The sequence below is a fragment of the Amaranthus tricolor genome, chromosome 12 (assembly GCF_026212465.1).
Source record: "Amaranthus tricolor cultivar Red isolate AtriRed21 chromosome 12, ASM2621246v1, whole genome shotgun sequence".
Lineage (NCBI taxonomy): Eukaryota > Viridiplantae > Streptophyta > Magnoliopsida > Caryophyllales > Amaranthaceae > Amaranthus > Amaranthus tricolor.
Genome location: NC_080058.1, coordinates 9,502,206 through 9,520,155, shown reverse-complemented (window position 1 = coordinate 9,520,155; position 17,950 = coordinate 9,502,206). Strand labels below are relative to the sequence as shown.

Sequence of the window (17,950 nt, the reverse complement as noted above, 5' to 3'; positions counted from 1 at the left end):
GTGATAATTCGATAAAAATATATACATCTACATATATATTACAAATTATACACAAAAGTCCAAATGTTACAAATATTGAATATGTACAAATGTTCAATTTATACAAAATGTCACTAATGTTCAATATATACAAACAGTATACTAATGCTAATCAGTGCGTCAATGGCCCACGGAGCAGAGTCGGGATGCCTGGTGTATATTATCTCCACGTCGGACACCTAAACGCAAAGATTATATTAGCATAAAGTTAAAGTATAAAGGCATGTACATTCAAAATACTAAGTTCACTAACCTAGACATCCCATAGTACACTGCTCCTGTGATCTGCCTGCATCATCAGTACACTAGGGTCTTGAGGACCTGGAGCTGCTGGATCCATCTCTACTGCAATTCAACAATAACTATGATGGGGTTATGATTATACGTAAAAAGACTTAAGAAATACTCAAATTGTTTACTTATGTCATTTATTTGTTTCATAGTCTTTATGTTTATATACTCAAATACAGATACTGTTTACCTTGACGTGCAAGTTCTAGTGTTGTGACCTTCACTACCACACCGTCAACAAGCGTTGCGTCTCCTTGATCCTTCGTCCATCTCGTTGGTGATCCTCCTTGACTTAGGTCTTCCTAGTTCACGAATGTGATCTGGATCGTGTATCATCTCAACACCCGTGTATTGAGGCCATGACCTCTTATATGTATCATATGCTTACGAACACACGCCATAAACAAGGACCACTCGACTATGCATTCTTTCTCTACTAAAGCAAAGGCAAGCGGGAAGATTCCCTTGTTCCCATCTTGAGCAATCACAGTTAACAACGTATGGCGATACTTACCATACAAATGTGTTCCATCAATGGCAATAAGGGGTTTGCAATACTTGAACCCCTCAATAGTAGGTTTAAAAGCCCAGAACACACGTTGGAAAGTTCTAATACTAGGACGGACGTACACACCAACATCATTATCTACCTTAAAGAACCACTCAACTACAGTCTCGAGGTTAGAAACTAGCATTGCTTTCAAGAAACATGGAAGAAGAGGATAAGATTCTTCTCATGTCCCATAGATGGAGAGAAGGGCTTGCTGTTTAGCACACCATGCCCGCTTATAGGTCACTTCGAAACCAAATTGGTCTTTCACCATTTGTCGCACCATAGAGACCTTAATTGATGGGTCTTCAGCAACACAATTTCTAATAAGATTGTTAATCATGAAAGATGTCAAATGAATGTGTCCAGCTAACACATTTTCAGTACTTAATACACAACCCCCATGCTTCCCTTTATATGTAACAATCTCCCATGTAGGTGAATAGGAGCTCAACCTAGCCCTAAACTTCCAAGCACACCCTCTCTAAAGAAGGAATAGAGGTAGACTTTGAATACTCCCACATTGCATCTATAGCTTCCTCATCCTCAACCGGAAGAGCTAACAATTCTCCACTCATATTGTATTTAAAACTTACATTAACATTACTTTTTGTAGTGTCAATGCCAATCTTAGAGCATATAAGATGTTTAAATTCATTCAAATCCATGTTTGAGTTGCATGCAAACAGCTTACGTCTTCTCCCAACATACTTAACATTGCTACTACTTGATCGAATTGAACCATTCCAAAAACATACAGCAGTCACACGAAATGAAGCCATTTTTATAACAATACGTGCAAAATCAACATCACCATCAAGTTCATAAGAAAGCAAGTACATTGTTCAAAATTTATAATAAAAAGGTACCTTAATAAGCTGTAGATCACCAAAGAGTAGTAATTTGCAAGTTTATGAACCTGCATTTAATTGAAACTTCATGAACAAATATAAACCCAAAATTTTCGAAAAAAGAAAAAAAAAATTATTACCTAAAGTGAATATAGTAAGATGACGGAACTAATTGGTAATACAAACTTGGAATTTGATGAGATTAATTGAAGGATTGAAGTTGATTTTAATGGTGGAAGAAAGAGGGAGATTTTCGTGGGTTTTTAGGGCTCTCAATAAAGTAAAGTGAAATGAGGAAGAAGGAGCTTCAGCAAAAATTTAGAACGCATAAAGTCGCTGTTAGTAATAGCGACATTATGTTTGACCAGTCAAATATTAGGTCGCTGTTATTAACAGCGACTTGACCTTGGACAAAATTTTTGATCATTTCTTTCATTTCGCGGTTAGTAAGTGCGAGTATACACCAAGCCTAGGTTTGGAGGCACAGACGCTTATTTTGGGAATAAAGTTTGAACGAAGCTTGTTTTTTGAATAAAGTTGTTAAATAATCTTATTTTTTTTAAATTTTCCCGTGATTCCATATTAAGAAACTTTCTTTGAGGAACACATTTGAGAAGGCAATGAATTTTTTTATTTTTTTTGAAAAATTATCTAGAGACTAGAATAATTTAATCTTTGATTAATTTTTTTTAGGGAAATTCCACATGGTAGCATTCAACTTTCATGAAACGCAAGTGGTTGCACTTTTGAAAGATTTTTCCACATGGTAGCATCCAGTTTACGTCCTATCTAACTGTCGTAGCATTTTCCATTAAATTCTTGTCAATTTCCGTTTAATTCACTATTTTGACGTTTCTACCCTTATTAAATGTTAGTTGTTATCTTTATAATTTGTCTTAAACCATTTTTATGCTCTCAAATATTTAATTCACCATTTTGACGTTTAATTCACCATTTTATTTATCAATGCTCTCAAATATTTAGGGCAAATTATAAAGACAAGAACCAACAGTTAATAAGGGTAAAAATGTCCAAATGGTGAATTAAACATAAATTAACAAGAATTTAACGAAAAATGCTATGACAGTTGGATAAGGCATAAATTGGATGCTACCATGTGAAAAAATCTTACAAAAGTGCTACCACTAGCGTTTCATGAAAATTCAATGCTACCATGTGGAATTTTTTTTTTTTAATAATAATTTTAACCTTGATCAATCATTAATAATCTCAATTTTAGGTTACCCACTCAAGAACACTATTGCCAAAGGATGACCAAATTTTGCAGGTTAATTGGACAAATAAAATAAAAATTTTAAAAATATTAAATATTAAAAGTAAAATTTTTTTTTTAAAAAAAAAATCCTACTTAGTTTCTCTTTTTAATTTTATTTTTAATTTTCAATTTCCTTATAATTTAGTTTTGTATTTATTTTTATTTTATTTTATTGAACATGACATGTTATATAAAGTATAGGTAAGGGGTTACTTTAGTGCATTCTTAGAAAGTACTCCTTATAGTTAGATTATTCATATTTAATCAAAAGTTGAAATTATTGTGTAAAAATCAATTAAAAATTAGAGTTATTTTAGATAGACTCAATTCTTAGAAAAGCAATGATTTTTGAACTCGATCTAGATCCATGAATTCAGATCAATTTTATAAAATCTCAATTCTATATTTCTATTTGTTTAAATCCAATTATTCAAATCAGGACTGGAATCATAGTGGCAACCTTTATTAATAGCTTTCTTCATCTTTTTTCTCGTCATTGTTGGAATTATTGTTGCAACAATTAGTAGCAAATAGTGAATAGTGATGAAAATAAAAGACTAGCAAACTAGCATTTTACTGAGATTTGCATTTACGAATTGTATAAATATGTCGTTGTTATTTTTATATTTTAGTTATTGTATTTATTCTATATTTCGAGTTGTTTGAATTTAAACTATGTTATAGCTTATCTTTTGTCAATAAGATAAGTGCTTTAAATAAAATCAATATTTTTTGTATTATAAATTTTGCCAAAAAATAGCCTTAATTCTTGTATGCGATCATTTCACAATTAGACACATGCATACAAAAGGCTCATTTCAAAAAATAAGGTGTTTTAATATTCAATCTATCAATTTTACCATCTAAAATGACGTATTTAATATTAAACAACTAAAGTGAGTATTTTAAGTGCAAAAGTAGGTTTTAATTAATTTTGTGTTATTTCGCATAATACAGAACTATCTCATGGAAAGTCTTGTCTTAAATAATTTGTTTTGTTTAATTAAAATTATTTAAACACGAATCCTAATCTCTGAATCCGTGAGATCCACGTATCTAGATCTAAATAATATATATTTGAATCTAGGTCAAAGGCAATTATTTCCATCCCTAACTATGACATTTATAATTTTGCTTGAAGTAATGCTTAAATCAACCATAATTTTCAATGTAAGGCCACTTAATTTATTTCTCAAATTTTTGAGTCTTGTTGAATGATTTAAGTTTTTCTAAGATGCTTAGTAATTGTGATGGTTAAGATATTTGAGGTAAACTAGTGCAAATTTGCATTCTAATGGCTCAATGACATTCAACTACATCCTAAGAATTCAATCTTGTCTTAGTTGGAGAGCAAATGCCTCTCTTTATAAAATGTCACCTATTATTCGATTCTCATATAACTATATTTTAATGGCTCCAATATAAATATATCCTTATCTTTATCCTTATCCTTACTAAATAATCAAATTTAAATTTCTACCAAGCATTTCTTCAATAAATGAATAACTTCATCGCATGTTTACATTTATATCCTTCTCCAACTCCATTATTCTCCTTTTACAATTCAAAGAAGTGCTCTATACTTTTTTCCAACTCATTGAGATATTTTTCTATAAATCTTTTTCTCGGTTTTTGCCACCTATTTTCCTTTTCATAATCTTTTCAACTTTCTCTTGGAAAAATTTTATTCTTCTTATTCTCTCCTTATAATCCATCAATTTCTTCCAAAAACCGTTACTTAAATAACAAATGATTAAAAATTTTGAGTTACATCAAAGGGAAAAAGGGGAGAGAGATGATAGAATTGGTAAAATGATTGGTTGTCATTTCATTTCAAAATGAGAGAATAAATACAAGAGTAATCTTGAAGAGTAAGGAAACTAGCTACAAGGGCAATCTTAGAGAGTAAGAAAACTAGCTAATAACAAAATAATTACCAAAATATAAAGATTTACAAGATATGCACAATATTCTATTCTATCACAACCCGCAGTCAAATCGGGAGGTTTGCGAACGCTGAAATTGGATCGAAAATCATCAAAAAGAACTTGAGGCAGACCCTTAGTAAAGATATCGGCAATTTGATATTGAGATGGAACATGAAGAACCCGAACATCACCACGCTGAACCTTTCCACGAACAAAATGAATGTCCATTTCGATATGCTTAGTGCGTTGATGATGAGCAAGATTGCTCGACAAATAAACAGTACTAACATTGTCACAATAAACAAGAGTGGCCATGGGAATAAGACAATGAAGCTCAAGAAGCAAGTTACGAATCCAACAAGTTTCAGAAACAACATTAGCAACACCACGATATTGAGCTTTGGCACCAGACTTAGAGACCGTAGGTTGGCGCTTAGCAGACCAAGAGATCAAGATGTCACCGAGAAAAACATAGTAACCGGAAGTGGAACGGCGGGTGTCAGAACAACCACCCCAATCAGCATCAGTATAGGATAAGAGAGAAGAAACAGGGGACTTATATAGTTGTAGTTCATGGTCAAGAGTCCCTTAAATGTACCGAAGAATTCTATGAAGAGCAGCCATATGTTTAACTCGAGGATCATGCATAAATAAGCACATTTGTTGAACGGCATAAGAAATATCCGGACGGGTGAAAGTAAGATATTGTAAGGTCCCAGCTAAGCTGCAATACAAGGTAGGATTATCATATGGAGACCCAACATCAGCGTAAAGTTTGCTAGATGTAGTAACAGGAGTAGGAGCAGGAGCAGGAGCAGGTTTGCATTCAGACATCTAGCTTTATCCAGAATTTCAACAGCATATTTGATATGAGAGAGAAATAGACATGCAGGAGTATGAGAAACAGCAATACCCAAGAAGTAATTGAGAGAACCCAAGTCCTTCATAGCAAATTCTGAACTTAATTTAGACATGATAGACTGACGGAGAAGTTCAGAAGAAGCAGTGAGTATAATATCATCCATATACAAAAGAAGATAAACAATATTGGACCCATGACAATAAACAAAATAAAGAGTTATCAGAAATGCTATTACGAAAACCAAAGGTAGTCACAAAATTAGCAAACCGTTGATACCAAGCTCGAGGGGCCTACTTTAGACCATAAAGAGACTTTCGGAGAAGACACACATGATCGGGTTGAGTGGGATCACGAAAACCCAAAGGTTGATGCATGTACACAGTTTTATTCAAGTGACCATGGAGAAAAACATTTTTAACATCCAACTGATGAATGGACCAAGAATTAGACAGAGCAATACTCAAAACAATGCGAATAGAAGCAGGTTTGACCACAGGGCTAAAAGTCTCATCACAGTCAATGCCCTCTCTTTAAGACTTGCCATCACCAATAAGACGCACCTTATAGCGCTCTAAAGAACCATCAAACTTAGTTTTCACTCGGAAAATCCACAAGGAATGAATAAAATTAGCATTCGGAGGCCGCGACACAATATCTCAAGTATTATTCTCAATTAAAGCATCAAATTCATCCTTCATGGCTTGTTTCCAGTTAGGGTCACGGAGGACATGGATAGGATTTTCGGGATTAGGATAGAAGGAGATAGAAAAGGCGTGAGAAGTGTATTTGGGATTGGGCTTGAAAATGTCATGCTTACTACGCCTAGTCATTCCGAGCATAGAAGGAGAAATTGGTGATGAGGGGAGATTTAAGGAAGAAAGTGGGCTAGAGGATGGGGTTTGTGATGGGGAAATAGGAGCTGGAGGGTGGCTAACTGGGTTGGGCCTAGTGTTCTGAGTTAGTGGGGGAGGGTTTGTATTCTGGGAAGTTGTTGTTGGGCTAATAGGGAGACGAGGCCTAGTAAATAAGGGGAGGGGGTTAGGAGATGGGTTGCTGCTGTTGGGCTGAAATTGTTGAAGGAAAAAATAATGATTGGGATCATCTAAAAAATCATATTCTCTAGGAGAGGATTGTGAGGACCAAGAAAAAGGAAAGGAGGCTTCGTCAAAAAGGACATGGCGGGAGAGAATAATCTTATGAGAGTAGAGATCATAGTACTTGTAACCACGATGCATAGATGGATATCCCAAAAAGACACATGGAGATGAACGAGTTTGTAATTTATGAATTTTTTGGAAGAGATAAGAGGAAAATATAAACACCCAAAACCCGAAGATACGTATATGTGGGAGATTTATAGTAAAGCAAGTGAGTAGGAGTCAAATGACCAAGTAACTTGGAGGGGAGAATGTTTAGGAGATAAGTAGCGGTATTCAAGTCGTGGGGCCAAAAATAAGAGGGAAGGGATACATGACACAATAATGTATGAATGATATTATTTATTGTGTGAATTTTTCTTTCAGATTTTCCATTTTAGTATGAAGTTTGGGGGCAAGAGAAACGAAGAGAGATACCCCGAGTAGCACAAAATTGGTGCAAAATTTTATTATCAAATTCACCCGTGATCACATTGAAAAGATTTGATATTAAGCTCAAATTGAGTATTGACAAAGGTGTTAAATTGCACAAAAATATCATACACTTGAGACTTGTGAAATAACGGAAAAGTCCACAAAGAATTTATATAATGATCAAGAAAGAGGACATAGTATTTGTATCTCGAAGGGCTTGAAACAGTAGAAGACCATACATCATTATGAATAATATCAAAAGGTTTAGTACTCACCAATTGAGAATTAACAAAAGGTAATCTAACATGTTTACCAAAAGGACAAGAATGAAACACAAAAGATGGAGTTTTATTACATTGGATAGAATTAGAAGAATATAAGGAATGTAAAATGTCATTTCCCGAATGAGCTAAATGGGAATGCCAAATATTAGAAGATAAAAAAGCCGAATGTGGAGAGGAGGGGATGGTAGCTCCATATGTTGAATGGAAATGACAAAGATTACCAGTGCTATTAGACCGTAAGAGGATATTCCCTATGCCCAATTCTTTCACAGAAAAACCAAAAGGATCAAAATCAACAAAAACTTTATTATCACGAGTAAACTTACGAGCAGAGATAAGATTTTTAATGTGTTTAGGGGCATGTAAGACATTTTTGAGAGTAAGGAAAGGATTAGAGGGAGAAATGGGTAAATCACCATGACCTTGAACGGGAATCATATTACCATTACCAACAATTATGTGATTATTATGATGATGCTTCAATGGAAAATACTTAAGAAAATTACCTTGAGAGTGAGTCATATGGAAAGTAGCACTGGTATCCATGTAGAAATGTTCATCTGGAGAGGACAAAGAGAGAGTATGCATAGCTTGATTGATATTCGTCGGAAAGTAGTCCGACGAGAAAGATGACCCGGTAAAGAAATTATGGGCTGGACAAGGCCCAAGGATACCCGTAGAGGAGTTGGTGATGGGATGAATTTTAGGAGATGCCATGGAAGACGCAAGAGAGAGGGGGGGCGGCGGTAAGGGTGGGGAACGGTTGTCTTGGGGAGCAAGGAAGAAAATAAAAAGGGTTGAAGAGAGGAAAAAGAACCTAAGCTCTTGATACCATGATAGAATTGGTAGAATAATTGGTTGTCATTTCATTTCAAAATGAGAGAATAAATACAAGAGTAATCTTGGAGAGTAAGGAAACTAGCTACAAGGGTAATCTTAGAGAGTAAGAAAACTAGCTAATAACAAAATAATTACCAAAATATAAAGATTTATAAGATATACACAATATTCTATTCTATTAGGAGAGACCTTTAAATAGAGAATGAAGAATCCAACTCCTATTATGTAATAAACTTGCTAAATGACTTCGACTACACGCCTATTAGTTGAGACTATTCTAATCACTGGCTAAATATTCCTTCATTATTTAGGAACACAAACAACAACAACAACAACTACAAGGCTAAAGCCTTAATCCTAAAAGATTGGGATTGGCTATGTGAATCAATATATCAATTTCAATGTCGCCTACAAGGATTCTTCTTCTACATTCATTTTGATTTCTTGTCATCTCAATTTGTAAGTCTAGATTCTTCATATCATTTTCCACTTATGTCTTTCAAGTCATATTTGGCCTTTCTCACCCTCTTTTTAGGTCTTCAAAGTTCAAACTTTTTATCTTACTTACAACTTGATCAATACCCCGTCTATGCACATGCTCAAACCATATTAAACAATTATTTTTCATCATTTTCTCAATATTTGCGATTTCTAAATCCTTTATGATATCTTCATTTTAAATTCTATCCTTCAAGGTATGCTTACTTATCCATCGAAATATTTGCATTTTTCAACTCCCACCTTTAACCTATGATTATTTCTAGAAGCCCAACATTATGATCCACATAGTAACATGGCTCTAATGGTTCTTTGATAAAACTTTCCCTTAAACATTAAGGGCACACCTCGTTCACATAATATTCTAGTTGTTGCTCTCTATTTTTGTTACCTACACTTAATTCTATGAGTTACATCTTAATGGTTGTCAACAAACATACCTATTAGAACCACAAGTCAATTCAATTAATAAGTTGTCCCATAGAATGTTTGGGAGTAGTATCTCAAACTCACTACGCCTATCCTCATCATTTGTTGACCCCGAGGAGTATGTTCCCATTCTAAGATACTAGTCCATTGTGCCTAACTCCCTCTAGCGTTTGCTTATGCCTAGCATGACGCGTAAACCCAATAACACCTCTCCGGATTAAAAGAGTCGCTTTTAACATGCCTAGTACTACTCCAAAACAATTAACCTCTATATAGTATTTTTCCCTCTATTATGAATATTTAATTACAAACCATATTTCTACATAATTAAACATAAATTTAAAATAAATCTTAAATTATATTAAATCTTAAACGAATATTTAAACGTATAATTATATTCAACAAATCAAATGATTAAACATATAATTAAACTAATATAATAAATAACTAAGTCAATAATCAAACAAATAGTTAATTCAAAAATAATTAACAATAATAAATCATAATTATAAAAGAACTAGGAAAAGCCACATGAAATGTACAACTTGACCTAAGCCAAGTGGCGCAATTTGTACAACTTGCCTTGTTTTCCTTTTTGAAAAAAAATACGAATAATGATATAAAGTATTTATAGACATAGCTTACGTAGTTAAATGTTGTATCCCATTGCTCCAATTGCAAGAAATGAAAGTCTGAGTGAAAAATTTATTCAATTTTAGACAGAGAAGAAAGTTAAGAGAATTTTCAAGAGAGGAAGGCATATTTGAAAAGTTTATATAAAAAAAGTGATGACACAATAAAAAAGACAACGATAATTATAAACAAGATTAGAAAAACAAACTCTTGATAAAATTAAAATCTTACTAAAAATATTAGCTTTCTAAAATTAGAAACTTCCAAACTTAGCAAACATGTCCGGTCTCTAAAATCGTTGATTCCATGGATGGTGTATTTCTAGTGTCGTTCCTGATATTTTATGAGCCCTATGCAAAATAATAGATATAGACCCTCCTTATAGAAGATCGATTCTTATCTTTACTAAGTACTTCAAAAAAATAATACAAATAAATCCCTTTAAATTGAAATAAATTATTTTTTTGAGATTCATCTTCTTCCTCCACTTTCAAACATGACTTCTTTTTAAAAATATCTACTATAAACTCACGAATTACAATAAAATTAGGCTCCCTATATTAATGGGCTATTGACGAATTACAAAAAAATTAGGCTCCCTATATTAATGGGCTATTGGATCCTAGGCAACGGCACTCCTTGCTTAAAGTAAATACCTAGAAGTTCTCTACTTGAGCACACTTTTATATATACTCATGATGTTGACTTGAGGTTGAACTACACTGCTCATTGCAATTGCTATTTTTGACACAAAACAAGGCATATGTGAGCCCTTAGGCCTTCTTAAAACTCTATTCTGCAAGCTAGTGATGAATTTGTTCTTTGTATTTGCCAATAATTGCTCCATTTTCGCTTCGTGTCCCTGAGAAGGAATATGTATTCACCCTGTATCCAAGTAGAAGTCATGAATGAACAGCAAGCATGAAAGATAATACCCCAAACAAATTCGATGAATGATTCATCAAACTCAAAGAAACAGCAACTCGGTTTTCAAACATGCATAATTTAGGTCACATTATCAGTACACAAAATCCTAATCCAGCTAAAAGCGTTAGGCATAAAAGTCGCTGAAAGGGATGACTTACCAGTGAAGACTGATGAAGCTGTTGAAGATAAAACATGCTACCATGTTTTGATCACTGAATGTCAATTTGATGCATCATCAAACTTCAGCACACTCATCTTATAGTTTTTTGGTTTCATATAATAATGGACTATGGTAAAATGACCATTAACCATGTGCACTCCTTATTTATGTGAAGCTGCACATGATGTTTGCTACCAAGGGTCAATCAGAAACATCTTTGTTACTTTATCATTAACAAGAGTAAGGTTGCGTACATACGACCCTCTCAAACCCCACTCTAGGTGGGAGCCACTTATTGGGCTAATGGAGTGGTGTATACTGTGCCAGGTACTGTATACGTTGTAAATGTCCAAATGTCATATCCTAATCTGAGAACCCTCATTGGACAAGGTCATATACTCATATGGGTATGTAGGATATCAAGATATAAAGCTTGATATATAAGTTCATTTGCTGCAAGAATATATGCAACACCCACACTGTTTGTCATTATTTAGAAAACTATGCTAAATCATATGATAAGCAGTTCCATCAAGGATGGCACGGTATAGTGGTATTAGCTTACATCTTGGATCAAACCTACTAGAGGCAATTTGGGGGTGGGGTCTTTCCTGTAGAAGCCAGGCTGTGTTGCCCCATATGGAGTTTCAGGTCAAGACGTCAAGTTAAGCAGTTCATGTTACTAATCAAGCAGCTCACATAGACCGTAGTACCTTAGTACCAGGAATATGGCAGGGGGAAGACTTATGATTGATATCAATTATAACCATTACATAACAATACCAATAAAAAAGGCAAATCATATAATTTGTAGTAATCGAAAGTTCAAAACCCACAGGAACATCAATCTAAAAGACTAAACGGTAAAGGTAATCTTCCCTGACAACATATGTAAGGGGTGGCTTAAAAAGATTTGGAATGGGAGACTCTGTAACAGAAACATTTTCCTTTTCCCCCTTAGAAAATACCGATGGACTAAACACAAGGTATTACTAAAGCTAAAATAAACAAAGCATAGTGTACATATGAATTCCATAAATTGTATTATTTTTAATTTTGAGATTTTTAAATTCGAAAATACTGATGAGAACTAAACAAAAAGAAAACATTACTAAAGCTGAAATAATAAAGCATAGAAGTGAACAGCCTAGTCTTTGTAATCCTTTTCATTTTTCACTAAAAAGGATGAGGGAAAAATAATACGTACCAGTTAGCAGCCTTCATGACACGGAAAATATTTAAATTCTTTGAGCTTCATAACTTCTCGTCTTCAACTCCGAAAGGATTACAGAGACACTTCTGCTAAAAGCTGACCATTTTAATACAAATTGTAGCAATTAGGACATTAGCCAAATAATTAAAACGATTATTAATACACAAATTATACATCATACCCAAGATCCGCCCATCACTAACTGATTCACACATAACATGCGCATTGATGTCTCGCGGAGGTCTTTAACATCCCATATGAGTTACAACCAATAACTTCTGATGGAAGACCTGAAGACAAAATATGAAAATTACAACAATGTGACATGAAGTGTTTTCTCAATTCAAAAGGCAACAATATGTACCGCTTCAAAAAGCTTTGCTTCTATCGCTATTTTTCCCTCTAAGTCCTTGGCTAATAATAGCATCTCTGGTTCCAGAAGCATAGGCTGGCCTCCTTTCATTACGAAAAACTGCAAATAAAAACATAAAAATGTAAGGATTCAACTATATGAGCATACAGTAGGAATTCAATTAGAGCTTGTTAGGATTGGCTGGTGCTTAACACCTCGTTTGAGAAATGGAGCATACAGCGTTATAAATTGCAGATAGAGAAAAAGAGGGGAGAAAGGGAATTGGCCTATAGAATTGTTTTGTTTACGTTTTTAGCTTTCTTGGGAGAGATTTCAAGCCTCTTGAATGCTTGATCCTATCTTTATCTTGTGTGTTTTTTAGTAGAAAACCATTAACGCAATCTTCAGTTTTGTTTCATCAACAATTCACCATCTCAATTCATAGCACTAACCATTGAATTTTTAGAACTTCTAGACGTAACTTTTGTCCCTTATTTCGATGAACCCAAAAATTGTTCTTGGTTTCGGATTATAATGAATTATATTAAAATGACTAATTAACTCATGTGCACTTTTTATTTATGTGAAGTCAGATGATATTTAATATCAAGGGTCAATAAAAAACAATTTTTTTGTTATCACTAACAAGGATAAGGTTGCGTATATCCAATCCTCAAAACCCCACATAAGTGGGAACCATTTTATGGCATTTGGGTAATGGATTATTAATGTCTTCTACATCAAACCATAAATTCAAAGTTGAATAAACAGAAGGCCAAATTTCTGTAATGTTTCTGTCTTACCAAGACAAAACCTTCGCTAGAATCGTCAAAACTGATTTCTCTGAGTTCCAATTGAGTGTGTTTCTGGATGATGACTGATATGCGTAGAATGGAGCAAATAATTCCAAATTTCTGATCATGTCCAAATCCCACACAGACAATCATTTTACTGCACCTTTAAAGATATGTAAAAAGAATACTTTAACTGGAAATAGTACAATATGATACCTCCTTAGAGACTCCTTGGAGAGAAATCAATTCAATGTTAGGGAACTTCTTTCGGTGATATCTAGCAAGTTGAGCTATCAACTGTAAAATTAAAAATAGCAATGACAGGAAGAAGCAACGGTTTAATGAACAAAGATTCTTATCGATAACATATAGAATTACCTGATTCTCCACAATAGAGTAACCATCAAGTTCACTCTGTTCCTGCCACAGAATTCCATTTAAGGAATAAGTTCAACAGTAAATGGCAAATTTAAAAGCTAAATTTCTAGGTTAAGATAAAAAATCATGTAGCACCAACATAACAATAAATTGGAATGATGAAGCCTTAATGTTAACAGTAACTACACCATTCCTGACTGAAGTTGTGCAATTTTCATTAAATTATTCACAAAGACTACCATAACGACTAAATGACCCATTTGGTTGTTGGTGTTAAATGGTAATGGTTATAAAAATTGTAATTTACCAAGAAAAACTATTGCGCAAGGCTTATGATCTTGTTTAACTAAAAAATTGTAATTCATTCTAATTCATTACCACTTGAAATTGCGGTATTAAGTGGTAAAGGAAAATTATTGCATTCCATCACCCCAATGCCATTAAGTGGCTCCCACCTAGAGCGGGGTTTGAGAGGGTCGGATGTACGCACCCTTATACTTATTAATGATGAAATTTAACAAAGAGGTTATTTTCGATTGGCCCTTGGTAGCAAACGTCATGTATAACTTCACATAAATAAGAAGTGCGCATAATTTGTGAAATTTATGAAAAAAGAAAACACATGGTTAAGGGTGACAGCTCAATTACCATGGAAATGTTTTATGAAAATCAAAACTAAAACTCATTCCCAATACTACTATTTGATATTGATTACCTGTAAGTGTCATTGTCTCCCAAGTATACATGACGTACAAAGAACCGAAAGAGTTTGTGACTTGAGTCTTGTGTAGAATAGTTTAGTCTTAAAGGTTAGAAGTAACAAAGTATGATTACTAGACCTTAAGCATGTATTATTATGAGTGGTAAAGGACACTCTAAGTCATGAAGTAGAACAAACTCTCATTGTGTGCATAAAACAAGTGTATGGAGTGTGGCACATGGGTTTGTCATTTATAAATAAGGAAATGTAGTACACAACCAGCTACATCAAGCTATGGAAGCATAGGGAAGACCATAGGGGACCTAGAGGGCTGTGCAAACAAGCTGGAAAAGCGTCAGAAGCATGCCTGCTCCTTGCTCTACCAGGTGGCTTGATCGAGCAGAGGGTCGAGCGGCTGCCAGCTTCACTTGCTGCTACTTGCTGGTTTTCAAATGCTGTCCCATGTGTCCCCCTTTGCTTATATATATGTGTATTTGTTGTATGTAGTATTTTAAAGAGCCAAGTTACATGCTTGAGCCTCCCATTCTTTATCCTTACCACACTCTAATTAATTCTTTACTCAAATGTACAGCTCACACACTACTCTCTATTGATGTAATTCCTTCACTGTTGTAATGAGCTTTCAAGCTCCTTTATCCTATAAACACATAATGATACACTAGCCTAGGATGGTGCATGTAGCCTCATTAATGGTGAACCAAATTAAATCTTAGTGTTAATATTTGCTATACTTTTATTGCTTAAATCACGTTAATACTTGCATATAACCATGGTTCATTAGTGCACCTTCAAGCCATGGTCATTAACCTTTCGTGCCACCTTTAGGCCCACACTTCCGCATTCGGTAGCCTACTCTAACAAGAACTTTGCTGATGGAAAACTCACTTCCTCCCCCCTCCTCCACACCCCCCACCCCCCGCGAAAACTAGCACCAGCCCACCTGATCATTGGTGCATAGTACAATACATCATAAGCAACACAAAACAACAGTTTCCTCCTCGTTGGAAAAACCACATACTATCTGAATCAAAATGCTACCTTGCCACTGATGTGACACAATATGTGCAACAGCAGCAACATGTTCTAGCTAAAAGGAAAATCAAAAGTTATTTCATTCCTAAAAATCAAAATGTCTATAAACCTAACACTTGATAATCTTGACAAAACACTACTTGATAAGTATTCCAAAAACCCTATTCATCAAGAAATATTTTTCATGCTTGAAAATCTCGCTCATCCACTCTCTGTCATTCAATTTAAAAGGGATGGGGAGTATTATATAAAATCCAATGACAACAAACTTATAATATAAGACACAGGAAAAACAGTATATGAAATGATCATTTCCAAATTGAGGGAGTATCATAGCAAAGAAATTTAACTAATATAAGGCAGATATCACACCATGACAATACTATAGGATCGCTTATGGTAGCCCTTTTTCCCAAAATAGAGACCAACATTGTGAAGCATGCAAGCAGCTTCAAGATACTCGAGATCCTTATCATTCAGACAAATATCAACAGCAAAACGATCGTCTACAAACTTCTTGTTCTTCCTCAAACCTCTAAATATCACCTGCCAAATCATTCAACAAAAAACCATCATTAGCAAATATGCAAACTAAAATTGATACTCAATTGCAGTTCCATGGAACTCCAACCAGTAACACCTTAGCAATAGCCAAACACTCTGCACAATTTTTCATCCTATCTTTTCCATTAAACCTCATGGCAAGCCTCTTAACGGATTTCCATGCCTCATTGACATACAAATTAGAGCCCAGACAATCCTCCGAAACATTTTCTGCCACCACACCCTCGCCCAATGCGTAACCAGAAACCATCATCTCATTGATCCCAAACAACTCTAGTATTTCATCCAAAAGGACCGCTCCCGCCACAATGAACTCAGACCTTTTACCAAAAAACTCATCTCTCTTAGCTTTCTCATTTTGACTAAACCTAGCCCTAACCCCACACAGTCCCTCTACAAGACCCTTCAATTCTTCCCAACTAAACCACCAATTCTTCCTCCTGCTCCGTCCACAATTCTTCAAAACCTCCCTCTTTTCGCCACCACTTCCATAATCACTCCATATCGCCTTCTCAATTGCCAAAATCGTCCCAGATGATCCAACTGCAACCTCAAAACCCAAATTTTTAACCTTCCCAACCAACCCAGATGCTTCAATGACCTCACGAATATAACCCTTCAATCCAACTAAATCATTCTCCCCAAATTTCTGGGTCAATGTCAAATGACCTAATCTTATTGAATCAGCAAAAAGAACCCTACCATAATTTCCAACAACAAATTCAGTAGACCCACCTCCAATATCCAATGTTAAAACCCTTTTATCATAAATAGGCAGAAATTGAAGTACCCCAAGATAAATTAACCTAGCTTCTTCTACACCAGATAATATATTCACATGAAAATCAAAACCTAACTTTTTCTTCACCTCATTTAAAAAGATATCCCTATTGCTAGCCTCTCTAATGGCTGATGTACCAACTACCCTGATTCGAGTCACATTCTGTGATCGCAAAATTGACTGAAATTTCAATAGCACTTCAATTGCCCGGAACTGGGAATCAGGAGATATTAATGGTTGTGATGATGACAATGGATTACGCCCTAACCCGACAGCTTCAGAATGGGTTTGGAGAGTGGTGAGTTTAGATACGGTAGGTTCGAAGTGGATAATTTGAAGTTTGAAGGAGTTTGTTCCCATGTCAATGGCTGCAAATAGGTTTCTGGATTCAAATGCCATCGCCATTATTCCCCGGCTTTATTTTTCAAATTTCAGATTTTGCTGGTTTTGTATTTTCCGAATTTGGGTGTGAGTTTTGAGTTTTGACAGTTCGTAGGTTCGCTTCAGCCTTCGGCTAGTGTTTGGCGGCAAGATGACGCGGTAGATATCGGTAGTTGAAAATAGGATAACATGCCGGCAAAATTAATTTTATTTATTTTGTTTTTTTTTTGAATTATTTCTTTTATTAGAAATTGCAAATTTTGGAATGAAATTATAAGTTTTTGGTGGATTTACAAAATTAATATCTTTTTTGAGGAGTTAATTTTTTAGGTGACATGTTGTTCAGGTTAACGGTCAAAAAACCTATAAAAGCAAATAACATATAAAATTGGAGTCTTTAAAAGAAACTCTCTCTATTCATTTTTGTTTGTCTATTTTAAGTTTTTTCACTATATGAGAGAGTAATTTAAATTTGATTTTTTAAGTATATATTCAATAAAAAATATATTCATGTAGGATCTTGTTACATTTGTCTTGATACAAAAAATTTTAATATATAATTTTTGTAATTTTTTAATTAAGCATATTATGAGAT

General features: G+C 34.4%; 1 protein-coding gene across 6 annotated transcripts; it reads right to left on the bottom strand.

Moving 5' to 3' along the window:
* Positions 1–10,477: 10,477 nt before the first annotated feature.
* On the bottom strand, positions 10,478–17,593 carry LOC130828114 (uncharacterized). Of its 6 annotated transcripts, none has more exons than XM_057693920.1 (9): positions 16,270–17,593; positions 16,002–16,175; positions 13,877–13,918; positions 13,715–13,795; positions 13,508–13,618; positions 12,717–12,824; positions 12,534–12,642; positions 12,347–12,448; positions 10,478–10,937 (listed from the first exon to the last, which is right to left on the bottom strand). In XM_057693920.1, the coding sequence occupies exons 1-7, from the start codon at positions 17,377–17,379 to the stop codon at positions 12,598–12,600; spliced, it is 1,671 nt and encodes a 556-aa protein (XP_057549903.1). In that variant the 5' UTR covers positions 17,380–17,593; the 3' UTR covers positions 10,478–10,937; positions 12,347–12,448; positions 12,534–12,597. The 6 variants fall into 6 exon arrangements, with proteins under 6 accessions (XP_057549903.1, XP_057549904.1, XP_057549907.1 ...); XM_057693921.1 differs by having other exon boundaries at positions 13,877–13,912; positions 16,270–17,585; XM_057693924.1 differs by lacking the exons at positions 10,478–10,937; positions 12,347–12,448; positions 12,534–12,642; positions 12,717–12,824 and having other exon boundaries at positions 13,715–13,788; positions 13,877–13,912; positions 16,270–17,588.
* Between the last annotated feature and the right edge of the window lie 357 nt (positions 17,594–17,950).

Excerpts from the sequence above, each read along its gene's own strand:
- LOC130828114 (XM_057693920.1), bottom strand. The coding sequence starts at position 17,379 with ATGGCGATGGCATTTGAATCCAGAAACCTATTTGCAGCCATTGACATG. Across the intron at positions 16,176-16,269 it reads AGTGTTTGGCTATTGCTAAG|GTGATATTTAGAGGTTTGAG; the intron begins GTGTTACTGGTT and ends ATGATTTGGCAG. Across the intron at positions 12,643-12,716 it reads AAGCAAAGCTTTTTGAAGCG|GTCTTCCATCAGAAGTTATT; the intron begins GTACATATTGTT and ends TTTTGTCTTCAG.